Source organism: Mobula birostris, chromosome 10 (assembly GCF_030028105.1).
Source record: "Mobula birostris isolate sMobBir1 chromosome 10, sMobBir1.hap1, whole genome shotgun sequence".
Taxonomy (NCBI): Eukaryota; Metazoa; Chordata; class Chondrichthyes; order Myliobatiformes; family Myliobatidae; genus Mobula; species Mobula birostris.
This window is the reverse complement of record NC_092379.1, coordinates 136,893,504-136,920,783: the sequence shown is the minus strand read 5'-3', so window position 1 is coordinate 136,920,783 and position 27,280 is coordinate 136,893,504. Positions and strand designations below refer to the sequence as shown.

Here is a 27,280-nt window from a genome sequence, read left to right as displayed (position 1 = left end):
AACAGTCGTATCCGGAACGGAGGGGTCACAGTCGGTGACCTTGGAAGACAATAAAAGGTTCGCCCGAAAGCTAACTGCGAAGAACATCAAGGTCTGCTGAATCTGATTTGCATATCTTTCTCTCTCTCTCTCTCTCCAACGGCACAACAGCGATTGCTGCGAACTGTAGTAAGCTGAACTGAACTCTGTGTCACTTGAGACTGATCATTTTACCCCTAGACTGCGATAAAGCTTGATTAATTCCTATTATCCTAGTTCTGTGTACATGTGTGTTTTATCATTGCTAACCTGTTGCATTTATATCCTTATGATTAGAGTACTGTGTTACTTATTTCTTTAATAAAACTTTCTCAGTTCCAGTAATCCAGACTCCAAATAAGTGGTCCATTTCTGCTGGAATGAAATCGAGCAACAGACACAAAATACTGGAGAAACTCAGCAAGCCAGCCAGATAGGCCCAAAACATCAACTGTACTTTTCTTCCCATAGATGCTGCCTGGCCTGCAAGTTTCTGCAGACATGCCATGGAGCATTTTGACCGGATACAACACCACCTGGTATGAAGGCTCCGATGTACAGAATCAGAAAATGCGGCAGAGGCTTGAAAACTCAGTCAGCTCCATCGTGGCCACTAGCCTATCGAGTTTTCAGGACATCTGAAGGCGATGCTTCAAAAAGGCGGCATTCAGGTTCCGGTGACATCGTCGTCCAGAACGGCAGCTTAAATCAATAGCTCCTCCAGAAAAACACATATTTTGCCCCATTAATCCATCAAATACAAGATCTTTCAAAAATATCTGAATTAATAAGGGGGGCAAGAATGGCAAAAAAGAATGGAGATAAAAAAAGCATCACTGTGGAGCCTATGGATGAGAGAAGTGCAGCGCGTGGCTCTCCTACCTTAACGCGTGGTAGCAAGGCCGACAATGGGCCTCGTTCAGGCAAAGCGGTAAATATGATAAAAATTCTGGAAGAGATACGGGGATTCCAGGAAGATATAAAACAGCAACTAAATGATATTAAGTCAGAGCTCGCCAACGTCAATCAAAAACCAGCGGTGGCAGAGACACGAATTGAGAAGGTGCAAGATCGCGTTCAAAACGTAGAATGGATACTAAGTAAGACAATAAAAATATTAAATCAACAAGGAAGTAAACTGCTTGACCAGGATGGAAGATCACGACAGAAAAATATCAGGATATACAGTGTTCCTGAAGGAGCAGAGGGTTTGTCTATGATGGAGTTTGTAGGAAAGTTGCAGCTAGAAGTGCTGGAGATTCCCTCGACTATGGAGCTTGAAATTGAGAGGGCGCACCGTGTGCTTTGTCCCGAGGCCTCCCGAAGACGGAGAAGATAAGCCACGCTCAATAGTAATTAGACTCCTTCGATACAATACCAAGGCGGAGATTCTCCGAAGGGCCTGGGGTAAGATGAGGGTGTTTTTGAACGGAAAATTAGTATATTTCGATCAAGATTACCCCCCGGCAGTAATGCAGAAATGTAAGGAATACTCTGAAGTAAAGCCAATATTAAAGCAAGGAAAGATTAGATTCTGAACTCCGTACCCAGCTAAACTGCGCGTTTTATGAAGATGAGATGCAACTGTATCAGACAGTGGAAGAGGCGACTACAGACATGAAGAACAGAAGGCTGCCCGTTAGCATGGTCAAACCAAGAGAAAGCCTGGCTGAGCAGTTATCCCAATCTGCTTGGGAAATAGTCAGAGAACCGAGAAAGCAGGAGACGGGAGGAGGGCGAGAGAAGAATATCAGGAAGAGACTGTGAGTTTTCCGAAGACAGCCCTCAGCCCCTCCAGTAAAGCCATAAGGTTTGACTAACTTTAAAAGTGTTGATAAGCTAAACGGAAACAAAAAATAGATGGTGCCATACCCATCTCAAGAAATACTTATTATAATGTGGATTTTATATTACTCAATTTTTTTTGTTCACTCCTTTCTCCCCACTTAAATGAGAATATATATATATATGTGTGTGTGTGTGTGTGTGTGTGTGTGTGTGTGTGTGTGTGTGTGAGAGAGAGAGAGAGGAATACACAGGGAAACCTTTTCTGTGTAATGGACACAGATTTGTTCACTACTTTTATGGGTACTGCAATGGGGGTCCTCAACTCACAGGTAGGAGAGGCTATCCCCCACGGCTAGATGTTTCCTCAAACTCAACCCAGGGTCATCTACTAAAGACCTCAGCCTTGGAATCACACTTTCGTTGTCTTTTTTTTATTATTCACGTTTCTTGGTTCTTATTTGTTCAGGGAGTAGATCGATTAAGCTTCATTCTGCTAATTTCAATGATATATTGACAGATAAATACACATGGCTAAGGATAAATTAAAATTCATTTCTTTTAATGTCAATGGGCTGTTAAATCCAATCAAACGCAGTAAAATTCTATCCAAATTTATAAAAGAACAAGCCCATGTAGTACATCTACAGGAAACTCACTTAAGTGATAATGAGCATGGAAAACTAAAGAGAATGGGCTTCACTAATTTGTTTTTCTCATCATATAAATCAGGACACAGGAGAGGAGTTGCTATTCTTATCTCAAGCAAGCTAAATTTTGAAAAGGTATTCGAAATGGGAGATAAGGAGGGCAGATATATTCTGATAAGGGGGAATATAGATGGAAATTCAGTTACTCTTTTGAACATATACGCACCCCCAGGAAGTGATATTAGTTTCTTTCAGAAAATTACTAATATTATGGTAATAGAAACAGAAGGTTTCCTGATATGTGGGGGAGGCAACGTTAGACTCTTCCAATAGAAAAAACCTATGAAACAAAATCCTTACATAAGAAAGTTAGTACACTCATTAGTCTGCCCCCCCCCCCGCCATTCTGTATATACAAGAATAGACTATTTGATAACATTTGGAAAAGACAAAGACAAAATAAACACCTGTGGAATTGGGACAATAGATGTAAGTGACCATGCACCTATATACTTATCTGTTGATTTTAACCTACAACCAAAGAATACTATTTGGAAACTAAATTCAAGTCTACTCAATGATCCCTACTTTAAGGAACAAATTAAAAAAGAAATTGGTCTTTACTTAGAATTCAATGATAATGGAGAGGTTTCACCTCCCATTCTATGGGATACTCTGAAGGCTGTCTTAAGAGGGAAAATTATAGCGATATCTTCATATAAGAAAAAAAATAAGGAATAAAACATTAGAGGAATTACAAAATAGGCTGAAGGAACTAGAAAAAAAACACAAATTGAATTTGGCACAGGATACATTAGAGGAAATTTAAAAAATTAGGAATGAAATTAATAATTTGGCTACACAAGAAATCAGGAAAAATATAATGTTTCTGAAACAGAGACATTATGAAAGTGGATCGAAGTCTATGAAAATACTGGCATGGAAACTGAAAAAAAAGATAGCAGAAAATAAAATTCATAGAATTACAGATCCAAGAACAAAAATGATAAAAAAAAAGCTAAGTGAAATTCAAGAAGCTTTTGAAATGTTTTACAAAACTCTATATTCCAAAGCTCCAGGGGGAAGCATAACCCAAATTGAATTCTCTAGAGTTACCCACTTTAAGCGAAGAACAAAATAGAACGATGACTGCTGACATGACTGAAGTTGAACTAAAAGCTGTAATTAGTAGGCTTAAATTAAGCAAGTCACCAGGATTGGATGGGTATAAGGCAGAGCGGTACAAAGAATTTTAAAAATGAGTTAATTCTTGTCTTACTCCCCACACTGAACTGGGTTCTAAAAAAGGCATAAATGCCACCCAGCTGGAAGGAAGTGATAATCTCAGCTATACCAAAAGAAAGCAAGGATAAAATGGAATGTGTGTCATTTAGATCAATATCCGTTCTTAATGTAGATTATAGATTATTTACCTCCATCAAGGCCAAACAATTAGAAGAGTTTCTACCCATACTGATACACAAGGATCAGACAGGGTTATACAACAACGCCAAACACAAGACAATATACGAAGGACACTTCACATTATGGATCATATACAAAAAAAAAATCGAAGCAATAAGCGTGGAGGCTGAAAAGGCATTTGATTCGGTTAATTGCAATTTTCTTTACAGAGTTTTACATAGAATTGGGTTCCATGACATAATTATTAAAACTATACAGGCAATATATGACAATCCTACTGCTAGGATTAAAATCAATGGATATTTATCAAATAGTTTTACCCTAGAAAGGGGCACGAGACAGGGCTGTGCATGGTCACCGCTGCTCTTCGCAATATATATCTGGAAGCATTAGCTCAATACATCAGACAAATTGAAGGTATCGGAGAATTGCTACTAAAGGGACAGAGCATAAATTGGCCTGTTACGCGGATGACATTTTGATCCATCTAGGGCAATCAACATACTCTTTACCTAAATTAATGCAATCCTTTGAACAATATGGCCAATTATCAGGATACAAGATCAACATAGATAAAGCCCAATTACTTTCATATAACTATAGCCCACCAAGAGAAATTGAAAGTAGATATCCTTGGGCATGGCAAACAGAGTCTTCCAAATATTTGGGCATCATTATGCCAAAAGATTTGGTAAAATTATCAGAATGCAATTATCAGCCTATATATAAAAAAATTAAGGAAGATACAACAAGATGCAACCTAATTCCTTTTTTAAGTCTCAGTTCAAGGATTGAATCTATTAAAATGAAGATACTACCCAGACTACGATATCTCTTTCAGACCCTACCAATAGAGATTAATCAAAATCAATTCAATGAATGGAACAAAATGTTATCTAGATATATATGGCAAGGTAAAAGGCCTAGAGTTCATCTCAAAACTGCAATTAGCCAAGGAAAAGGGGGGATGGAACCTACCTTCTCTAAGAGGTTATTATTTTGCAGCACAGTTGAGAGCCGTGATATGCTGGTGCAACCCATCATATGATGCTCAATGGAAAAACTTTGAGGAGAGGATACTTCCCATCCCCATATAGGCAATTTTGGCTGATAACAACCTACAAAGGTACATAAATACTATTGATAACCCATAGGTGAAATGGACTCATAAAATATGGAAAACTATTATAAAAGAATATAAGCTAGAGGGAGATATTGCAATTGCAATAAATGGTGTGCATATGACTTGGATTTTACGCCGAATACACTGGATGCTAGATTTAAGGACTGGACAGCTAAATGAATAACAGTTCTTTGCAATATAATGAAAGAAGGAACACTGTTCAGTTTTGAAATGCTTAAAGAGAAATACTTATCAGAAAAACAAGACTTTTATCAGCATTTACAGATGCTACAGATGCTACAGTACAAAATGTAACCAAGGCAAGAACAAGTTTGATACAGCTATTTAGAAAAGCATATAATTCAGATAACGGTAGTAGAATTATTTCAAGCATGTATAAGGATTTGTCAAATCTTAAAACACATTCGACTTCATACATTAAAACAAAATGGGAGAAGGAAGCAGGGATAATTATATCTGAGGAAGAATGGACAATAATATGGAGGTATCAATGGAAGTGTACCAGTTCACAGAAATGGAGGGAATTCGGATGGAAAAACTTGAGAAGATATTTTATTATATCCTCTCAGAAATCCCATTATGATAGTAACCTTCCTGTTTGCTGGAGAAATCGTGGAAATCAATATGCAAACCATCATCATATTTTCTGGGAATGCCCCGTTATCAAAGACTATTAGAGTGAGATACACAATGCCCTACAAGACATCTTTAAATGCGAAATACCCTTAGAAAGTAAGAGCATATATTTTGGGTATATACCTCAAGAATGGTTGAAAAGAGATAAATATTTAATGAATATACTGCTGGTGGCTGGTAAAAAGACTCTTGCCAGGAAATGGTTATCACAGGAGAGCCTAACTTTAAACGCGTGGAGGGAAATTACAATGGACATTAACAAAATGGGGAAGATCATAACTTGTTAATCATAACTTGGAACAATTTGATTCATACTGGAAAAAATGGTTTAACTACATAACACCTCATAGGCCTGATTTTATTCTCACAAATCAATGAATATGTTGTAAAAAAAAATCACTCCCTACTTGTACATAGTTTTCTCCTTTTGCTTGTTCTTTCTTTCCACTCTTTTCTATAAGTGTATACCTCAGATAAATGTTATGTGGAGATATGTGGCATATATGACTATATGATATATATGCACAATATCTGAAATACATCTTACGGAAATGTTTGATGATGAACTTCAATAAAAAAATAAATTACAAAAAAAAAGGCCGCATCCATCATTAAGGACCCCCATCATCCAGGACATGTCCTCTTCTCATTGCTACCAGCAGGAAGGAGTAGAAGACCCTGAAGGCACACACTCAACATTTTATGAACAGCTTCTTCCCCACTACCGTCAGGTTTCTGATCAGTCCTTGAGTCATTATTTTTGATCTTCTTTGCACTATTTCATTTTTCCCGGAATCATAGAAAAGTACAGCACAGAAACAAGCCCTTTGGCTCATCTAGTCCATACCGAACCATTTTTTGCCTACTCCTACTGAGCAGAACCCAGACCATAGCTCTCCATACCCCTATTAGCCATGTACCTATCCAAACTTCTCTTAAGCATTGAAATCAAGTTCACATCCCCACTTGCTGATCCAGTTAACCACATTATCATCGGGATCGCTGATATAGATGACAAACAACAAGGGATCCAGCACCGATCCCTGTGGTACTTCACTAGTCACGGGCCTCCAGTCAGAGAGGCAACCATCTACTACCACTCTCTGGCTGCTCCCACAAAGCCAATGTCTAATCCAATTTACTACCTCAACTTGAATGCTGAGCGACTAAACCTTCTTAACCAATCTCCCATGCAGGACTTTGTCAAACGTCTTTCTAAAGTCTATGTCGACAACATCCACTACCTTGCCTTCATCAACTTTTCTGGCAACTTCCTTGAAAAACTCTATAAGATTGGTTAGATACGACCTACCATGCATGAAGCATGCTGACTATGCCTAATCAATCCACGTCTATCCAAATACTCATATAACCGGTCCCTTACAATACTTTCCAACAACTTTCCCACTCCTGATATCAGGCTCACTGCCTAATTTCCTGATTTATTTTTAGAGCCTTTCTCAAACAGTGGAATTACATTAGCTATCCTCCAATTCTCTGGTACCTCACCTGTCTCTAAGGATAATTTAAATATCGCTGCTGGGGCCACAGCAATTTCTGCAGTTGCCTCCCACAGGGTCTGAGGGAACACCTTGCCAGGCCCTGGGGATTTATCCACCCTCATTTGCCTCAGACCCGGCTGGTGGCGTAGTGGCATCAGCGTCGGACTTCGGGATGAAAGGTCCCAAGTTTGAATCCAGCCGGCTCCCCTCCACACTTTCCATCCGTGCTGGGTTCCGAGCTGGTGATCTCTTTGGAAACTCACCCGGCAGAAGGCAATGGCAAACCACTGCTGTAACTTGCATCATACATGTTCCCCACTACGTCAGAGAGGTGTGGAGGGGAATCGTTCACTAACCAGAGAAACTCCGGATGCGACGTACCATCATCACCAATTTGCCTCAAGACTGTAAACATCTCCTCCTCTGTAACCTGTATAGGGTCCATGAAGTCGATGTTGCTTTGTCTTATTTCTATAGACTATGTGTCCATCTCCTGAGTAAATACAGATGAAAAAAAAACATTTAAGATCGTCCTCATCTCTTTTGGCTCCACACATAGATTTTCAACAGGACCAGTTTTGTCCCTTGCAATCCTTTTGCTCTTAACATATCTGTATAATCCCTTAGGACTTGCCTTATCTTGTCTGCTAGGGCAACCTCATGCCTCTTTTAGCCCTCCTGATTTCTTCCTTAAGTGTTCTCTTGCATTTCTTATACTCCATAAGCACCTTATTTGTTCCTACTTGCTTATACCTCCTACGCAACTTGCCTCAATATCTCTTGAAAACCAAGGTTCCCTAAATCTGTTATCTTTACCTTTTGTTCTAACAGGCACATACAAGCTTTGTGTTCTCAAAATTTCCATTTTTGACAGCCTCCCCTTTACCAAATACACCTTTGGCAGAAAACAACCTGTCCCAATCCACACTTGCCAGATCCTTTCTGATACCATCAAAATTCACCTTACTTCAGTTTAGAATCTCAATCCGAAGCCAGACGTATCTTTTTTCCCCATTTGTACTTTTAAACTAATGGTATTAGATTAGATTATGAGGACACTCAGTCCTCGTTTATTGTCATTTAGAAATGCATGCATTAAAAAATCATACAACGTTCCTCCAGAATGATATCACAGAAACATAACACAGACTAAGACTAAAACTGACAAAATCACATAATTATAACATATAGTTACGACAGTGCAAAGTAGTACTGTAATTTGATAAAGAGCAGACCATGGGCACGGTAAAAAAAAAGTCTCAAAGTCCCAACGGACTCATCATCTCACACAAGCAGCAGAAGGGAGAAACTCTCCCCGCCATGAATCTCCAAGCACCGCCAACTTGCTGATGCAGCACCATTAGAAGCACCCGACCGCAGCGGACTCTGAGTCCATCCGAGAACTTCGAGCCTCTGACCAGCCCCTCCGATACAGCCTCTCCAACACAGCCTCTCCGAGCACCATCCTCTGCCGAGCGCTTCGACCCCTCCCTGGCCGCCGAGCAACAAGCAAAGCCGAGGACTCAGGGCCTTCTCCTCCGGAGATTCTGGACCACACAGTAGCAGCAGCAGCAGCGAAGTAAGCATTGCAGAAGTTTCACCAGATGTTCCTCTGTGCTCTCATGTCCGTCTCCATTAAATCAGGATTGTGCACAGCACCCTACTTGACAAATAACAGACAGCACCACCGGAGTGGCCGCTGCGAGCTGCGTTGCGTCGCCATCTTCTCCTCCCTCCTATGATCACTAGATGCCAATTATTCCCCTACACAAACTTCTGTCACCTGCCCTGTCTCATTCCCTAACAGCCGATCAAATAACACATACTCTCGCGCTGGGACTTGTATGTACTGATTAAGTAAATTTTCCTGAACACATTTGACAAAGTCTATCCCACTTAGTCCTTTTACAGTATTGGAGTCCCAGTCAATAATATAAGAACTTTATGCTTCTTGCAGTAGTCTGCAATCTTGCTACAAATTTGTTCCTCTAAATCCCACAGACTGTTGGGTGATCTGTAATATAGCCCCATTAACGGTGTCATGTTTTTCTTATTCCTCAATTCCACCCATTACGCCTCAGTGGACAATTATAACCATATATAACCATATAACAATTACAGCATGAAAACAGGCCATCTCGGCCATTCTAGTCCGTGCCAAACTCTTACTCTCACCTAGTCCCACCGACCTGCACTCAGCCCATAACCCTCCATTCCTTTCCTGTCCATATATCTATCCAATTTAACTTTAAACGACAACATCGAACCTGCCTCAACCACTTCTGCTGGAAGCTCGTTCCACACAGCTACCACTCTCTGAGTAAAGAAGTTCCCCCTCATGTTACCCCTAAACTTTTGCCCTTTAACTCTCAACTCATGTCCTCTTGTTTGAAACTCCCTCATTCTCAATGGAAAAAGCCCATTCATGTCAACTCTACCAATCTCCCTCATAATTTTAAACACCTCTGTCAAGCCCCCCTCAAGCTTCTACGCTCCAAAGAATAAAGACCTAACTTGTTCAACCTTTCTCTGTAACTTAGGGGATGAAACACAGGCAACACGTTAGTAAATCTCCTCTAGTCTGTCCTGACTGAGCACTGCCGTGACATTTTCCCTGACTAGTAATGCCACCCCTCCTTTCATCCCTCCCACTCTGTCGCGTCTAAAACAAGAGAAACACAGAATATTGAGCTGCCAGTCCTGCCTCTCCTACAACCACTTGTCATATCTTATTGTATAATATAGCATTTTTTATGTATTGCATTGTACTGCTGTTACAAAACACAAAAAAAAGCTTACATGCCAGTGATAATAAAACTGATTCTGAGCGGAGGGTCTGAATGTCGTCCTGTGGTTCCTTGACCGGACAGAAACTTACCTGGGTGAAAGACTTTACCCACTGACATGGTCAGGAAGCCATTCATCTTCAGGTACTGGGGCAGCGTAGTGTAGTTCCCTGCATGAGTCCTCCAATAGGAATGGTGATCATAAAGGCGGGTGGTGTCGGGACGCCGGCTGGTCAGGAATGATGTTCTGCTGGGTCCACAGAGAGCTTGCTGCACAACAGGGAAAGCAACAGTGGTAAATGGATCAAACTTTTCCCCAACCTACTACAAAACTCTGTCAGCGTCGCAGAGTTTGGTGGTGCTGGATCAACACATTTCCCAGGTGGCCCAGTCCAACACGGGTAAAGCCCTCTCCACTACTCAGCACATCTCAGGAAGCACAGTCACAGGAAAGCAGCATCCGTCATCAGGGACCCCCAACCGTCCAGGCCAAGCGCTCGTTTTGCTGCTGCCATCAGGAAGGTGGTACAGGAGCCTCAGGGCTCTCGCCACCAAGCTCAGGAACAATTATAATCCTTCAACCATCAGGCTCTTGAACCAGAGGGGAAAACTTCACTTGCCACATCACTGAACTGCTCCCACAACCTATGCACTCACTTTCAAGGATTCTTCACCTCATATTCTTGATTTTTTTTCCTTTCGTGTTTGCAGTTTGTTGACTTTTGCACACTGGCTGTCTGCCCTTTTGGGTGACATCTTCCACTGATTCTATTATGGTTATTGGATTTACTGGCTATGTTTACAAGAAAACTAATCTCAGGGTTGTATATGGTGACATATATGTACTTTGATAATAAATTTACTTTGAACTTTGGGATTCCTGAATGTTATTGTTGTTAAATATTAATACCCATTGACCATCACCAATTTTTAACCGAGGCACCACAGAAAGCATCCTATCTAGATGCATCGTGGCTTGGTATGACAAGTGCTCTGCCTGTGGCTGCAAGAAACTGAGACCTTCATAGACACAAATCAGCACATCACGGAAAACAGCCTCCGTTTTATGGACTCTGTCAACACTTCTCGCTGCATCAGTAGAGCAGCCAGCATAATCAAATACCCTACCCATCCCATAAAATCTCTTCCCCTCCCGTCGGGCAAAAGATACAAAAGTCTAAAAGCACATGCCACCAGGCTCAAGTATAGCTTCTATCCCAATGTTACCAGACTCTTCAACAGACCTATTGTACGATAAGATGGACTTTTAGCTTCACAATCTACTTTGCAATGATCTTGCACTTTATCATTTACCCGTACTTTGTTATTCCTGTAGCTTTTACACTTTATTCTACATTGTTATTGTTTTACCTTATTCTAGCTCAATGCACTGTAATGATTTGATCTGTAAGAACTGTATGAAAGACTCAAAACGTTGACTGTTTTACCTCTCTCTCCCCCCAGAGAAGCAGCCTGACCTGTTCTTCCAGCATTGTGTGTGTGTGTGTGTGTGTGTGTGTGTGTGTGTGTGTGGCTCCAAATTTCCAGCATATGTACATCTCACAGTTCCAGTAACCCAAGTTGAACCCTGACCTCTGCTGTCTGAATGGAGATGGCATGCCCTCCATGGCCAGACGGGACTTCCCCGGCTGCCCTGGTTTCCTTCCACGTACTAATTTTCCTTAAGGCTAATTGGCCCCATAAATACACCTCACCTGATTGGCTGTCAGGAGAATCAGGGTGGAACTGATAGGCCAGTGAGGGAGAATACACTCAGTAGCCACTACGTTAGGTAAAACCGCTCACCTGAACATTAATGCATAAATATCATCAGCCAATCACGTGGCAGAGTATTCATGTATGCTTAGATGACAATTACACTTGAATTGAATCATTATCCCTCTCAACTCCATTCTCCTGTCTTCTCCCTGTAACCTTTTGCGCCCTGACTAATCAAGAACCTATCAACCTCCTCTTTAAATATACCCAATGATGGCCTCCACAGCCGCGTGTGATAATAAATTCCACAGACTCACCATGCACTGGCTAAAGAAATCCTTATCTCTGTTCTAAAGGGCCATGCTTCTATTCTGAGGCTGTGCCCTATGGTGCTAGACTCCCAGAGTACAGGAAACATCCTCTCCATCTCCACTTTCTCCAGACCATTCATTGAAGTGTAGGTAATACCAATACATCACAGGATTCAGAGGTATATTTTTATATACTGGAACTATTTAACTTACTTGGGCAAAAGCATTATTGAAAACAAAGCTCTTGGATGCAAGTTGGTCAATGTTTGGTGATAAGACGGTAGTATCTCCATAGCATCCCAGACTGGTGCGCAGATCATCAGCAATGATGAAGAGGACATTCATTTTTCCTGATGGGAGAAATAAAATTATAAATGCTTGAGAAAGAGTGAACCTATCCTTGAATTTAAAAGCACTGAAAATGACAGATTGGATCAGTTAACATCATTCTATTTGAGAAGGTCCATGAGATGTGTGGCTTTCATACTCTTGCCGTAGGCAGTACTCTCTTTCCACCAGTGACTAAAAGTGTTGATTCTGAAAAGGTTTAGAGTGGGGTTTCCCAACCTGGGGTCATGGCATTGGTTCAAAATTCATTTATTATCAATGTATACAACATACAACTGTTGCAATGTGAGCATTATTAAAAGCAAGTTAATACTAATTAGGATAATGGGGGGAGGGGAGTTCCACTTCCGTTCTTTTCACTTCCAGTGTGCTCTGTATATAGTGTTCCTGCCATGCCATACGGGTTGTGAAAGCCTCTGTATATACATAACGGTTTTGACGTTCGAGATAAAGTTGTGACTTTGGGCATGAAGTTGTCAAGTGTGTCTTTTTCGAAGTAGAAGTTACCACATATTTTTGGCAACGAGGTGAACTGGTTTTGTGGACGTGTCAGCACATATCGAACAGGAGCAGCAGCGCCGATAAGGGGCCTCACGTTCAGATGGCTACATTTGGGACTATCAGTGAATTTGTGAAGGTTATGGAGGACTGGCCAGAGTATGAGGAAAGGTTGGGACACTTTTTCTGTGCCAATGGAATTACTGAGGCTAAGAAGCACTATATTCTCATGAGTATGTGTGGGGCAAAGACTTACACGCTAATAAGGAATTTAGCCACACCGCGGAAACCGGGGGAAATTCCATATGACCAACTGGTCAAGCTCGTGGGGAACCACTATAATCCGAAACCTTCTGTGATAGTCCAATGGCGTAAGTTTCACAGCCGTTTTAGGAAGCCAGGTCAGTCTGTGGCCAATTTTGTGGCCAAGCTTCGGCAGCTGTCGGAGCATTGTGATTTCGGAATGGTGTTGGAAGACGTGCTCCGTGACTGATTGGTATGCGGCATTAATAATGACGGCATACAACGCCACCTGTTAGGGAAAACCCCACCGCCGACTTTCAAGAAAGCCTTAAAAATTGCCGAAGGCATGGAGATGGCTGCTAATAACGTCAAGGATATACAGAAAGGACATGGGGGGGGGGGGGGGCGGGTCGCAGTCAGCGGCAGTGCACCAAGTCAGGAGGGAGACTGGTAAACAGGCAAAGCGGGTGGAATGTTTCCGGTGTGGAGGGACGCACTATGCAAATGATTGCAAATTCAAAGACACTGTCTGCCATGCTTGTAGCAAAAAGGGACATTTAGGTAAAAAGTGCAGAAATTCAAAGGCTGGGCAGGGGAAAGCTCAACAGGCTCAGGCAGCCACACACCATCTAGAAGATGCAGATGAAGAGGCAGTGTGTGCCTACCACATGTTTGCAGTGGAAACAGATGAGGAACCACCTGAACCATATTATGCCACAGTCACTGTCAAGGAAAAAGACATTAAGTTTGAGATTGACTCAGGGGCTACTGGATCAGTCACTGGAGAGGAGACCTACAGGACATGGGGGTCCAACCTGCCTCCCATCAAACCGTCAAAGCCCATTCAACCCAGCACTTAAATCGATCAAACCTCAGGTCTTAACGAATTGCCTCCTAGTCCAAAGGGAAGTTAAAGGCCAATGTTTGTGATGATTGGTTTCCAGAAAAAGGAGTGATTAACAAGGTATTTACTTGTTTTCTTTGTCTCATCGGCCACCAGCCAGAAGTCACTGAGATTCACCAGTGCCATCTTAAACAGGAAGCTGGCATTAAAAAAAGGATAGGAACCCTGTTTTAGAGGGATATGGGCCAAACACCGGAAAATGGAGTAACTGCACCAGGCAATCTGTTAGGCATGCAAGTGTTGGTCCGAAGGGCCTTCGTCCATGCTGTCTCACTGTACCCCATATCTGGGCTACCAACATGTGGTGACACAGGAAACCGCAGATGTTGGAACAAAGAAACAAATTGCTGAAGGAACTGAGCCAGTCAGGCAGTGTCTGTGGACACAGGGGACAGTCAGAGTTTTAGATCAAGGCCCCGAATCGGGATTAGATAGACTGAGTGCACCCAGTCTTTTTCGCAGGATTGGGGAAATCAAACCCTTGAGGCCACAGGCTTAGGGTGAAAGGGAAAGGACTCAATAGGAACTTGTGTTTTTACATAAATGGTGGTTTGTATGTGGAATGAGCTGCCAGAGGAAGTGGTTAAAGCAGGAACAATAACAACTTTTAAAAGGCACTTAGACAGATACATGAATTGGAAAGGTTTAGAACGTTATGGGCCTAACACTGGCAACTAGGACTAACTGGACCGGGGCACCATGGTCAGTACGGACCAGATGGGACGAACGGCCTGTTCCCATGCTGCATAATTCTAGGAACTCTAAATGCAAAGAATGGAGGATAATCTGTGGTGCATCTTATGGTGTCACGTCTACAATGGAAATGCTGAAACTCATCATCACTGTGACATACACTCAATGGCCACTTTATTACGTACACCTACACATTAATGGAAATATCTAATCAGCCAATCATGAGGAAGCAACTCAATGCATAAAACTGCGCAGACATGGCAAGCGGTTCAGTTTTTGTTCAGACCAAACATCAGAATGGGGAAGAAATGTGATCCAAGTAACTTTGACCTCGGAATGATAGTTGGTGCCATATGGGGTGGTTTGAGCATCTCAGAAACTACTGATCTGGGATATTATTGCACAAAAGACTCTAGAGTTTACAGAGATTAGTGTGAATAATTTTAAAAACAACGTCCAATTTCATCTTCAGTCTGTCAGTAAAACCTGCCAATCAATCTATGGACTGTATTTATTTAAAAGGATTTTCAGCTGTCACAAGCTGTCTGTGTTTAGACAGAAGGAAATGATAGTGAATCCCAATTACGCTTCTCAAAATATTAGTACTGATTAATACCGCTAACTGTTTAGCAGAAGTGAAGCCAGAAATTCAGTCTTGTAGTACCAGATTTTTGCCCACATTTCTGGGCCCAGGCCCATTTTGATGCCTAAAACCAGAAGGCATGCTTTTAAAGTGAGAGTGGACAGTTGGAAGATGTGCAGATCAGAATAGTTTTATTTAATTCACAGAGGTTGGTGGGTATCTGGGATGCATCGGTAAGGGTGGCAGTGGAAGCAGATTCAACAGACACATTCTTAGATAGGCATTTGAACATGCTGGAAATGGAGGGATGTGGACATTGTGTAGGGGGAAGGGATTTATTTACTAGGGCATTTGATTACTAATTTAATTGGTGTGGCACAAATATGGGATGAAGGACTGGTTCCTGTGCTGTAATGTCCCATGGGCCACGTTCAATCCATCTTCAACTTCTGGTTTAAGATGTCGCTGGTGAAACACACTGACACCTTACTGGTGCAAATAAACCTACTAACTACTCTGTTAATCACAATTTTTCTGGACACGATCACTGCAGTCAATAGCCTGTTATGACCTGTCATTTTTGGGGTGTAAACTGGAGTCTCAAAGATGCAAAAGGTTGCCGTGTGGTGGGTATAGACCTAATCCAGGCAGCAGGGCCCCAAGCCCAAGAGCGAGGGATGAGATGATGTTTGGCCATGCTGGAGGGGCCTCGAGACTGAATTGAAGTGGCAGGGCCAGGCGTCCAAAAGTGAAAAACAAGCCGACAGTCGGCTGGGCTGGGTTGTAAAGGTCAGGATGTCAGGGCCAGAGGTGGGGGACAGGCCAGTGATCAACTCACTGCTCCACGAGGTTGACTTGTCTCTGTACTGAACTGAGGCTGTGGCCTGCAAAAAACAGAGCCCCAGACCGGCTACAGTGACAAGCAAGCTTCATGGCTGTGGACTCACTTTCATGAACTTTACCCCTGGGTGTTATTTATTTACTTTTTATTGTTAGCACAATTTGCTGTTCTTTATTTTGCACATGGGTGTTTAGTGATCCTTTTTAATGGGTTCTGTTGGATTTTTGACTGCCTACAAGATGATGAATCTCAGGGTTGTATATAGTACACGTACTTTGGTAATAAATAAACAGACTCTTCTCTCGTAGAGCTGACACTTTCCACACCTGACTTCATGGACTCTGTCTCATAGCAACACTATCACCACTTAGACACGACAAACCCCCTTCACCAGAGGCGCTACCCCACCCTGGGTTTTGTTTTTTGTGCTCTAATCACGCTTTCTTATATAATTTATGTTTACATTATGTTTTTTTTTGTGAATGCTCACTTGAAAAATTGGGAGAATGAAGAACATATTGCTCCTAAGCACATTATTAACAGGGACTGCATTGTAATGCTGCAAATTAAAGAGGCTCATTCTAGGCAAGCGAAAATCTGGCATTGGAAAGCCAGCTCAAGCAGACGTTTAGTTACTACCTCACATTCCATCACCCTCCTCTACTCTCCATCTTGCCCAATCCAACCCATCCCATCCACCGCAAACCCTGGTCACATGACCTAAACCAAATACCCTCTGTGCCAATCTCAGAGCCTCGTCCTACTCCATGCACATCCCTCTCACCGCTGATGACAGGCCTCTTTACACCCAAAACAGACTTGCACATGCTCCCTCCCTTTTAGATTCACAACCAACCCCTATGGCTGGCCTCTCTTTTCCCTGCGACCCTCGAGACGGCGGTGTGTTTACCAGACATAACTTTCTCTCTGCACCGATGCAGCACACACAAAAAAGGCCTTCTTTCATGCCAAGCCAACACCAGTTTTACAGGAACGTGTTGTGTACACAGTAGTTGTGCTGCACCACATTACTCAGCATTTCAGGAAACAGTTTTATTGTTGTAGCCTAGGTCAGGCAGACCTGGCGGCAGTTCAAATGTTCAAGAATTAACGAAGATGCAGAAAGCTGTAAACTTTGCCCATCCTTCCTTGCCATCGGTAATATCTACAGGAGTTGCAGCCTCTGGAGGCAACATCCATCACTGAATATCCCTACCAAAGTTCATTATAAATTATACAACCTTGAGATTCATCTGCTTACAAGGAGCCAGAAAGCAAGAAACTCAAAAAAACCCAATTAAAAAAAGAAAGACCAACACCCTATGTGCAGAGAAAGAGAAAAGAAACACAAATCGTACAAACAAAAGAAGCCAGCAACAGAATTCCGAACCAAATTGAGTCCTTAGATCCGAATCCTGCAGCAGCCGGAGTAGGCCCAAAGCCTCGGTCTCAGTTCATCATGTAGCAGGGCAAATCGCCGCAAAGCTCGCAGACACAAGGCGCGCAGCAGCCGGAGCAGTCTCGCAGCCTCAGCCAAGTTATGCCACCTCTCACAGCTACCATTACATATAAGATACATGTAAAAATCCTGACTGTCAATAAACTGCACACACTGGAAATCAGAAATTTTAAAAGATTGTGGGCTATGTTGGCACCAAAATGTGGGAAGACACTAGAGGGCTGCCCCCAGCACATCTTGGGTAATATTGGTCGTTAACGCAAAATTCACATTTCACTCTATGCTTTGATGTATTCACAATAAATTAATCTGAAAGCTACCTTCCCTCAACCATTTGTTTCTTGAACAAATCATAATCACTACCTCTGTGTAGCAACACTATAATAACCTTGCACTCTAATGGAAATTTTTTTGTGTTCTAATAGCGATTTCTTGTGTGGAGTATGGTGTGGACCAGGGAGGGATAGCACCTCTGGTGAAGGGGTCTGTCATGTCTAATCTGAGGCAGTGAACTTGCCATTGGTCCACACCGGACACTCAGCTCTCACAGATGACTCAAATGTGTTTAAACGCGGCAACGGCCACACCCTGGTACACCACTTCGACGGGCGAGCTAAACCAAGTGAGGGGAGCTGGTGGCCTCATATCCGGATGAGATAGAGACCTGCCTGTCCAAGAAAACAAAGTTAGCTCCAGTAGACTGGGCAGATGAGATCCAAGTCAAAAAGGTGATATTGCAATGCCTTGTGGAGATTGAAGGGCATGACAAGGCAATGGTCATTCACTGCAACCAAGGAAGACGCCAGGCTGTGACACTTGTTCAAACCAGTGGACTCAGACTTCTGAGGTCAAGAGAGTGGAACTGCTCCAGTACAACGCTTTTCCACTTTCAAAACTCTCCTGCACAGGTTTCCTGTCATCAGCGGACAACCACCACAGTGCTTTCTTGTATAATTTATATTTACGCTTAATTTGTAAATGTTTAGCCTCCAATGTTTTATGTCTGTGATGTTACTCCGGGTACGTTTTTCATTGCATCTGTGCATACGCATGTACTTGTGAGATGACAATAAACTCAACTTAAAAAGGCAATATCAGAATCAAAGCCCCTTTTATTTTTGATCTTTCACAGTTTTTCATTTTGAATCCCACCTTTTCACCTGTTTCTCTATGAGCTGATCACAGCCTGACACGCACTGAACTCTGACAGGTATCAAACCACGAAAATGCTGTGTTCTCATCTGTGGGCACAACTTCACAGGGCTAGCACAACAAGAACAACATAGCAGTTCTTAGCTCCCTGCAATCCAAAGTACAGGAACAGGCCCTACGGTCCACCATGTTAAGCTAAACTAAGACCATAAGACACAGGAGCAAAATTAGGTCATCTGTCCCATCGAGTCTACACCACCATTCCATCATGGCTGATCTATTATCCCTCTCAACCTCATTCTTCTGCCTCCTCCCTGTAACTTTTGACTAATCGAGAACCTATCAATTTCTGCTTTAAATATACCCAATGACTTTGCCTCACAGCCGCCCGTGGCAATGAATTCTACAGATTCACCACTCTCTGGCAAAGAAACTCCTCTTCCTCTGTTCTAAAGAAATGCCCTTCTAATCTGAGGCTGTGTCTTCTGGTCCAAGATTCCCCCATACAGGAAACAACCTCTCCACGTCCAGTCACAGTTCAAAGTAAATTTTATTATCAAAGTACATATATGTCACCATATACAACCCTGAGATTCATTTTCTTGGGGGATACTCAGTAAATCCATAACAAATTAATAACCACAACAGAATCAATGAAAGATTGCACCAACTTGGATATTCAGTGTGCAAAAGACAGCAACTGCTCAAATACAAAAAGAAAGAAATAATAATAAATAAATAAGCAATAAATAGCGAGAACACAAGATGAAGAGTCCTTGGAAATGAGTCCATTGGTTATGGGAACATTTCAATGATGGGGCAAATGAAGTTGAGTGAAGTTATCCTTTTGGTTCAAGAGCTTGATGGTTGAGGGGTAATAACTGTTCCTGAACCTGCTGGTGTGAGTCCTGAGATGACTGTACCTTCTAGGTGCACCATCGGGAAGGCAACTCATGTGAACAGCTCCAAGGAAACCATCAAATACTCTTGTTTCAATCTGTTACAGCTGAAAACCACAACTACATTTGACTGTTCAGTCAGTAACCCATTTTAATGCGATTTAAAAAAAATCTATTGCCACTGAAAGTTGGAACTCAAATGGACTCCGATTGCTGGCGCCGATTCCCCTTTAAGGCAGCGGAAGGCAGGATGCTTCGCTGGTTTTAAAGTTTGTCTAACGAAGCGTGGCTTTCAACTCCCAAACCCGACTATCCTGCTGGCAAACGTACAGTCTCTGGTGAATAAAATTGACGATCTCAGGGCTAGAGTGCTGTCCCACAGGGACATTAGGACCAGTTGCGTTTTTTCTGTTTCACCGAATCTTGATTAACCCCCTGCATTCAGGACACAGTGATACAGCTTCACAATACACCACCAAGACAGGACTGCTGGGTCTTTCAAGGGCAGAGGAGGTGGAGTATGCTTTACGATGAACTCCTTGTAGTGTGCAAATATTACAGTGCTAGCCCAATCCTGGCCACCAGACCTAGAACACCTCCCGATCAAGTATCATCCATTTGATTTGCCGCGGGAGATTTCAGCAATCATTTTGGTAGTGGTGTACATCCCACCTCAGGCCAGCGTCAAACAGCCTCAAGATGAACTGAGCATTGTGCCAGCTTCCCAATGCGGGACACCACAGCGATGTAATAAACAAGCATGAAGCAGCACATTGAATTGAAGTGACTTTATTTCTTACATCCTTCACATACGTGGGAGCAAAAATCTTTACGTTACACCTCCATTTTAATGTGTAATTTATAGTCATTAGTAATAAATATTATGTTACAATAGTATGTACACCCTGATGCCTTCCCTATCATTTTGGGGGACTTAACAAGGCCAGCTTGAAAAAGTCTCTAAATAATTATTACCAACAAATCAGTTGTAGTACCAGAGGAACCAACAAACTTGACCACTGTTACACAACCATCAAGAATGCTTACCGTGCTATCTTTCACCCGCACTTCGGAAAGTCTGATCACCTAGCTGGACCTCTACTCCATGAATATAGGCAGAGACTGAAGACCAGTAGTGAGGATCAAGAAAGTATGGACAAGAGAAGCACAGGAGCGCTTACAGGACTGCTTTGAATCAGTGGACTGGACTGTATCTAGCGATTCATCTTCAAGTCTGAATGAGTATGCCACAGCTGTCACAGACTTCATTAAAACCTGTGTGGATGAGTGTGTGTCTATGAGAACTTACTCTACATACCCAAATCAAAAGCAGTGAATGAACCAGGAGGTTCATAGTCTGCTGAGGGCTAGAACAGTGGCCTTCAAGTCCAGCGACCCACGTCTGCACAAAGTATGACCTGGAGGGTTAGCTCAAGAGCTAAGGAACAATTCTGAATGAGGTTGGAGGTGACACACACAAAACGCTGGAGGAGCTCAGCAGGCCGGCAACATCTATGGAAAAGAGTACAGTCGACGTTTCAGGCAGAGACACTTCACCAGGACTAGAGAAAAAAAAGATGCGGAGTAGATTTAAAAGGTGGGGGGAGGGGAGGGAGAAACACAAGGTGATAGGTGAAACCGGGAGGGGAAGAGGTGAAGTAAAGAGCTGGGAAGTTGATTGGTGAAAGAGATACAGGGCTGGAGAAGGGGGGATCTAATAGGAGAGGACAGAAGGCCATGGAAGAAAGAAAAGGGGGTAGGAGGAGCACCAGATGGAGGCTTTGGGCAGGCAAGGAGACAAAAGTGAGAGAGGGAAAAGGGAATGGGGAATGGTGGAGGGGCGGGCATTACCAGAAGTTTGAGAAATCGATGCTCATACCATCAGGATGGAGGCTACCCAGACGGAACATCAGGTGTTGTTCCTCCAACCTGAATGTGGCCTCATCGCGACAGTAGAGGAAGCCGTGGACTGGCATATCGGAACAGGAACGGGAAGTGGAATTAAAATGGGAATTAATTTCCTCTAACTTCACACCCTCCCCAGCTTCACCTGTCATATCCCTCCCCTTCTCCACCTTTTAATTTTTGTGTGCGTTACTTGGATTTCCAGCATCTGCAGATTTTCTCTTATTTGAGGTTGGAGGTGAAATCGGAAGCACATCAACTCTGGCAGGATTTGCACTTCCTACAAAGTGAAACCTAACACCATGAATGACAAAGATGCTTCACTCCCAGATGAGGTCAACACATTTTATGCTCGCTTCGGATCTAATGTGCTCCTAGCATATTGATGCAGCTATAAAGACAACAAGACAGTAGTTTATCACCTAAAACACTTGAAAACTTCTAGATATACTGTGCAGGGCATTCTGACTGGCTACATCACTGTCTGGTATGGGTTGGGGGGGGGGTGGGAAATCAAAGTAAGCTGCAGGAAGTTGTAAAATTAGACAGCTCCATCACGGACACTAGCCTCTGTAGTACCCACGACACCTTCAAGGAGCAGTGCCTCAGAAAGGCGGCGTCCACTATTAAGGACGCCCACCAACCAGGGAAACCACCACCATCAACCATGCCCTCTTCTCATTGTTACATCAGGTAGGAGGTACAGAAGCCGGAAAGCACACACTCAGCAATTCAGGAACAGCTTCTTCCCGTCTGCCACTCAATTTCTGAACGGACATTGAACCCATGAACACCACCTCACTACGTATTTTTTTTTATTTCTGTTTTTGCACCACTTATTTTAATTTAACTTTAATATTCATTTGTATACTTACTTTAACTCGGTTTTTTTCTACACTAATCATGCATTGCATGTGCGCATGCGCCGGTCGTGCATGCAGCCTGGTACAGCCGTTCCGATTTATTCTTACTTTCTTCTTCTTACTTTTTAATTTACGTTATTTTTCGTATTTTTTTTCTCGCGGTAACACGTCAAAGCTGCACCCTCTCTAATATGCTGGTAGAGAGAGTTTTATTTGGGTTTTCTTTAGCGCTGGAAATGGTTACATCCTGACACGCGGGACTGAAGCAAGGTCGCATTGTGTATTCCACGGACCAGCAAATGCCAGCCGGTTTAGCGAGCAGAGCGGCGGACACCCCTGCTGAAATCCAGAGGAAAACACACAGAGGGGGATCACAAAGCCGAGGAAAGAGGACCGGGTCGAGACAACAGAAACTTTTGGAGAAGAGCAGTTCAGTGGGTAATACTGTTCCGCCTGACCGGAAGTGCACTGAAAGCGGTAAGCAGCGTGAAGGAGTGGGGTGCTTACTGTTCCGGCTAACAACGGATGGTGCAATCCGGGGTATATTACGATCGAGGAACGTGTTTGCAGACTGGATATAGAACTTTTTACTGTTGGACTTTGGCCACATTCCACCGTGATACAACACTTGGCGGCACGGGAGGTCGTTCCTGCCTGTGGCCATCGAACGTGCAGCTCCTCCCAAGGAGGGTCAGACACCCTGAGCGAATAGACTGGTCCTGGACTTATTTTCCATCTGGCATAGTTTGCATTTTGGTGTTTGATTGTTGGGGTTTTTTGTATTGCTATATTTACGCTCTATTCTGGGTTGGTGCGGCTGTAACGAAACCAAATTTCCCTCGGGATTAATAAAGTATATCTATCTATGTATTGCATTGTAGTGCTGCTGCAAAGTTAACAAATATCACGACATATGCCGGTGATATTAAACCTGATTCTGATTCGAAAAGGAGAATGAAACTACAGATACAAGGATCCCTACAGCACTAGGTGACCCTGTGATCCCTGTCTCAGAGGCCAACATCAGGCTGCCTTTCAAGAGGGTGAAGCCTCACAAGGCGACATGCCCCGATGGAGTACCTGGTAGGGCACTGAAAACCTATGCCAACCGACTGGCAGGTGTGTTCAAAGACAATATCAATCTCTCATTGCTACAGTGAGAAGTTCTCACTTGCTTCAAAAGGGCAACAATTCTGCTTGTGCCCAAGAACAGGGTGAGCTGTCTTAACGACTATCGTCCAATAGCACTTACATCTATAATGATAAAGTACTTTGAGAGGTTGGTTATAGCTAGAATCAACTCCTGCTTCAGTAAGGACCTGGACCCACGGCAATTTGCCTATCACCGCAATAAGATGTTGTCTATTGACTACAGCTCAGCATTTACCACAATCATTCCTACGGTTCTGATCAAAAAGCTCCAGAACCTGGAGCTCTGTACCTCCCTCTGCAACTGGATCTTCGACTTCCTAACAGCAAGAGCACAATCAGTGCAGATTGGAAATAACATCTTCACCTCGCTGACAATAAACACTGGATGTATACTTAGCCCACTACTCTGCTCTCTCTACACCCACAACTGTGTGGCTAGGCACAACTAAAATGCCATCGGCAAATTTCCTAACGATACAGCCATTGTTGGCGGAATCTCAGACGGTGACAAGAGGGCGTACAGGTGTGAGATATATCAGGCAGCTGAGTGGTGTCACAGCAGCAACCTTGCACTCAACATCAGGAAGACCAAAGAACGGATTGTGGACCAGGAATGGTAAGATTACAGAACACACACCCGTCCTCATAGGGGGATCAGAAGTGGAAAGAGTGAGCAATTTCAAGTTCCTGGGTGTCAATACCTCTGAGGATCTATCTTGAACCCAACATATCGATGCAGCTGCAAAGGAATGACAGCAACTATATTTCATAAGGAGTTTGAGGAGATTTGGCATTTCAGCAGAAAGGCTTGCATTCTAACTAGCTGCATCATCAGCTGATATGGGGGAATGGGTGGCTACTGCACAGGATCGCAGTAAGCCGCTGGTCAGCTCCATCATGGGCACTAGCCTCCAGCCTCTATGACGTACAGGACATTTTCGAGGAGCAATGCCTCAAAAAGCGGCATCCATCATTAAGGACCCCCATCAGCCAGATCATGTCTTGTTCTCATTGCTACCATCAGGAAGGAGGTACAGGAGCCTGAAGGCACACACTCAACGATCCAGGAACAACTTCTTCCCCTCTGCCATCTGATTTCTGAATGTACACTGAAACCATGAACACTACCTCACTTTTTATTTCTAATTTTGCACTACTTATTTAACTACTTAATATATGCTTATTGTAATTCAGGGATTTTTTTTCTCTGTTATGTTTTGCATTGCTGCTGCAAAGACAACAAATTTCACAACACAGGTCAGTGATATTAAACCGGATTCTGATTCTTCCTGGGGCCCTTGTACCTTCTTCCTGAAGGCAGCAGCAAGAAGAGAGCATGTTCTGGGTGGTGGGTGTCCCTGATGATGGATGGTGCTTTCCTGCGACAGTACTCCATGTAGATGTACTCAATGTTGAGGGGGGCTTTACCCATGATAGACTGGCCATATCTACTAATTTTTGTAGGATTTTCTCAGCTCCTTGAAACCTCCCTCTGGCTCCCCTCCTCCTTTCCTTTTTCCCATGGTCCACCCTCTTCTACCATTAGATTCCTTTCTCTTCACCCACCTACCACCTCCCAGTTTCATCCCCTCCCCCACCCACCTTCCCCTCATCCAGCCTCACCTATCACCTACCAGCTTGTACTCCTTCCCCTCCCACCTTCTTATTTTGACTTCACCCCGCCCCCCCATTTTCCAGTCCTGATGAAGGATCTCAGCCAAAATGTTGACTATTTATCCCCTTCCATAGATACGGCCCAAATTATTGAGATCTCCCAGAATTTTGTTTGTTGCCCAAGATTTCCAGCATCTGCAGAATCTCAGGATTCATAGAAAGATTTTCACTCTACCTCCATACATGTGACAATAACCTGCGTGCCTCTCATTATTTCATAAACATCTATCAGATCTCCCCTCAGCCTCCACCGCTCCAGAGAAAACAACTAAGTTTTTCCAAGCAGCACACGGAGAACACAAGAGGAACCAAGCAGGCCAGGCAGCATCTATGGAAAAGTTGACGTTTTGGGTCAAGACCCTTCTTTAGATGCTGCCTAGCCTGCTGAGTTCCTCCAACATTCTGTGTGGGTTGCTTGGATTTCCAGCATCTGAAGATTTTCTCATTCTTGTGGAACTAAGTTTGTCCAACTCTTTATGTAGCACATGCCTTCTAATCCAGGAACACTCTCTTCTGCACACTCTCTCAGGACTTCACACACTTTCTGGGGAGAGCAGAATTGAATGCAATACTCCAGGTGCAGCCTAACCTGTTGAATAACACTGCAACTTCCATGACTATTGAACTTAATACCGAGACTACCAAAGGCAAGCATGCAAGATATCAACTTGGATTTGAACCCCAAGATCACCCAGTACATCAACATTATTTTCAGGGTCCTACAATTAACTCATAGTTATCCTTCACATTTGATCTCCCAAAATGCAACTTCACAAATAGAAAATCCACTTTTACTATGATCCATCTCACATGTGGCCAGCAAACATTTATGACAATGTTTAAGGCGCCCACTAAACATTGAATTCCTCCAAGAGGACCACAATCTTGTCGTGGTTTAGAGGCTTGCATGACTCACTGACCTAGAGAGCTATGTTGACCGGAGTCAGGACTTTATGCTTTGGCTCTTGGTAGAGTCACCCATGCCAAGCAGATCAAAGGGTAGAGACCAGACAAAGAGTGGTCCACTGGTCCTTCAGGTTTGGGGGTTCAGCTCTGGGCTAACAACCCCGACCGGTAAAACAAAATTGTTACAGAAACAGCAATGAAGAACCCTTCTACAACTGAGTGACAGTATTCCTGAGTCTCCACCAGGGACTTGCATGACTGACAGTAGTGAAAGCCCAGAGGAATCTACTGACACAATGAAGGAAGCTCTGAACACTGCCAGAGATGCAAGACTTCATTGCTGTCCTAAACACCCACAGTGTAACAGGCAGTAGGTGAGTAAAGGTAGAATTAGACATTAATGTTTATAGATTATTCAAGGGGACATAATTTTAAGGTATAAGGGGGATGTCAGAGGAAAAGTTTTTTCTTACACAGACAGTGGTGGAACACGCTACCAGGGGTGGTGGTAGAGGCAGGTACACCAGCAACATTTAAGAAACTTTTATTGTGGGCAGCAGGGCCTGTGCTGTGTTGTCTTATAGGTCTAATGTTAATTACAAGTCAGGAGTCATTTCCCTCTCCGCAGATGCTGCCTACTGAGATTCCTTCCCGTAACACCTTTTGCGTTACTGTGTACAATGAAAGACTTCATTCCACAAAGTACTGGAGCTGGCTGATTTCTGCTACCAAACCCAACACCCAGTGACAGCGCTTGGATTCCCCAATCCCGGCACTGAGCCGCGGTTCCCGCAAAGGCCTTTCCTTACCTCCCTCCCGGGCCAAGTGCGGGGCTGCTTTAGTTCGGGCTTCGCCGTCTCCAGTGCAAAATGCCAGCACCGCTAGGAGCCCCAGCACTGCTCGCGATCCGCAGCCCCGCTCCATTGAACGTTCAGCCCCTCGCCAATTCGCAATCTCTCCGCTAAGGCGCACTTCATGTGACCCGACCGACGCCGCGCAAGTCCCGCCTCTGCCTGCAATCCGCCCTCCGAATTAGCATCAGGTTCAATATCACCGGCCTGAGTCATGAAATACTGTATATCGTTTTGCAGCAGCAGCACATTACAATACATAATAAAAATATAAATTACATTAAGACATAATATATATCTATCTATATATATATTATATATGTGTGTGTGTGT

General features: G+C 43.3%; 1 protein-coding gene across 1 annotated transcript in view; it reads right to left on the bottom strand.

The window, feature by feature from the left end:
* Positions 1-27,073, bottom strand: part of ids (iduronate 2-sulfatase) — a 53,401-nt gene extending 26,328 nt beyond the window's left edge. The window contains 4 exon segments of the mRNA XM_072271043.1: positions 10,039-10,216; positions 12,190-12,326; positions 26,906-27,022; positions 27,025-27,073. Coding sequence (XP_072127144.1) covers positions 10,039-10,216; positions 12,190-12,326; positions 26,906-27,022; positions 27,025-27,073 — 481 coding nt within the window.
* Between the last annotated feature and the right edge of the window lie 207 nt (positions 27,074-27,280).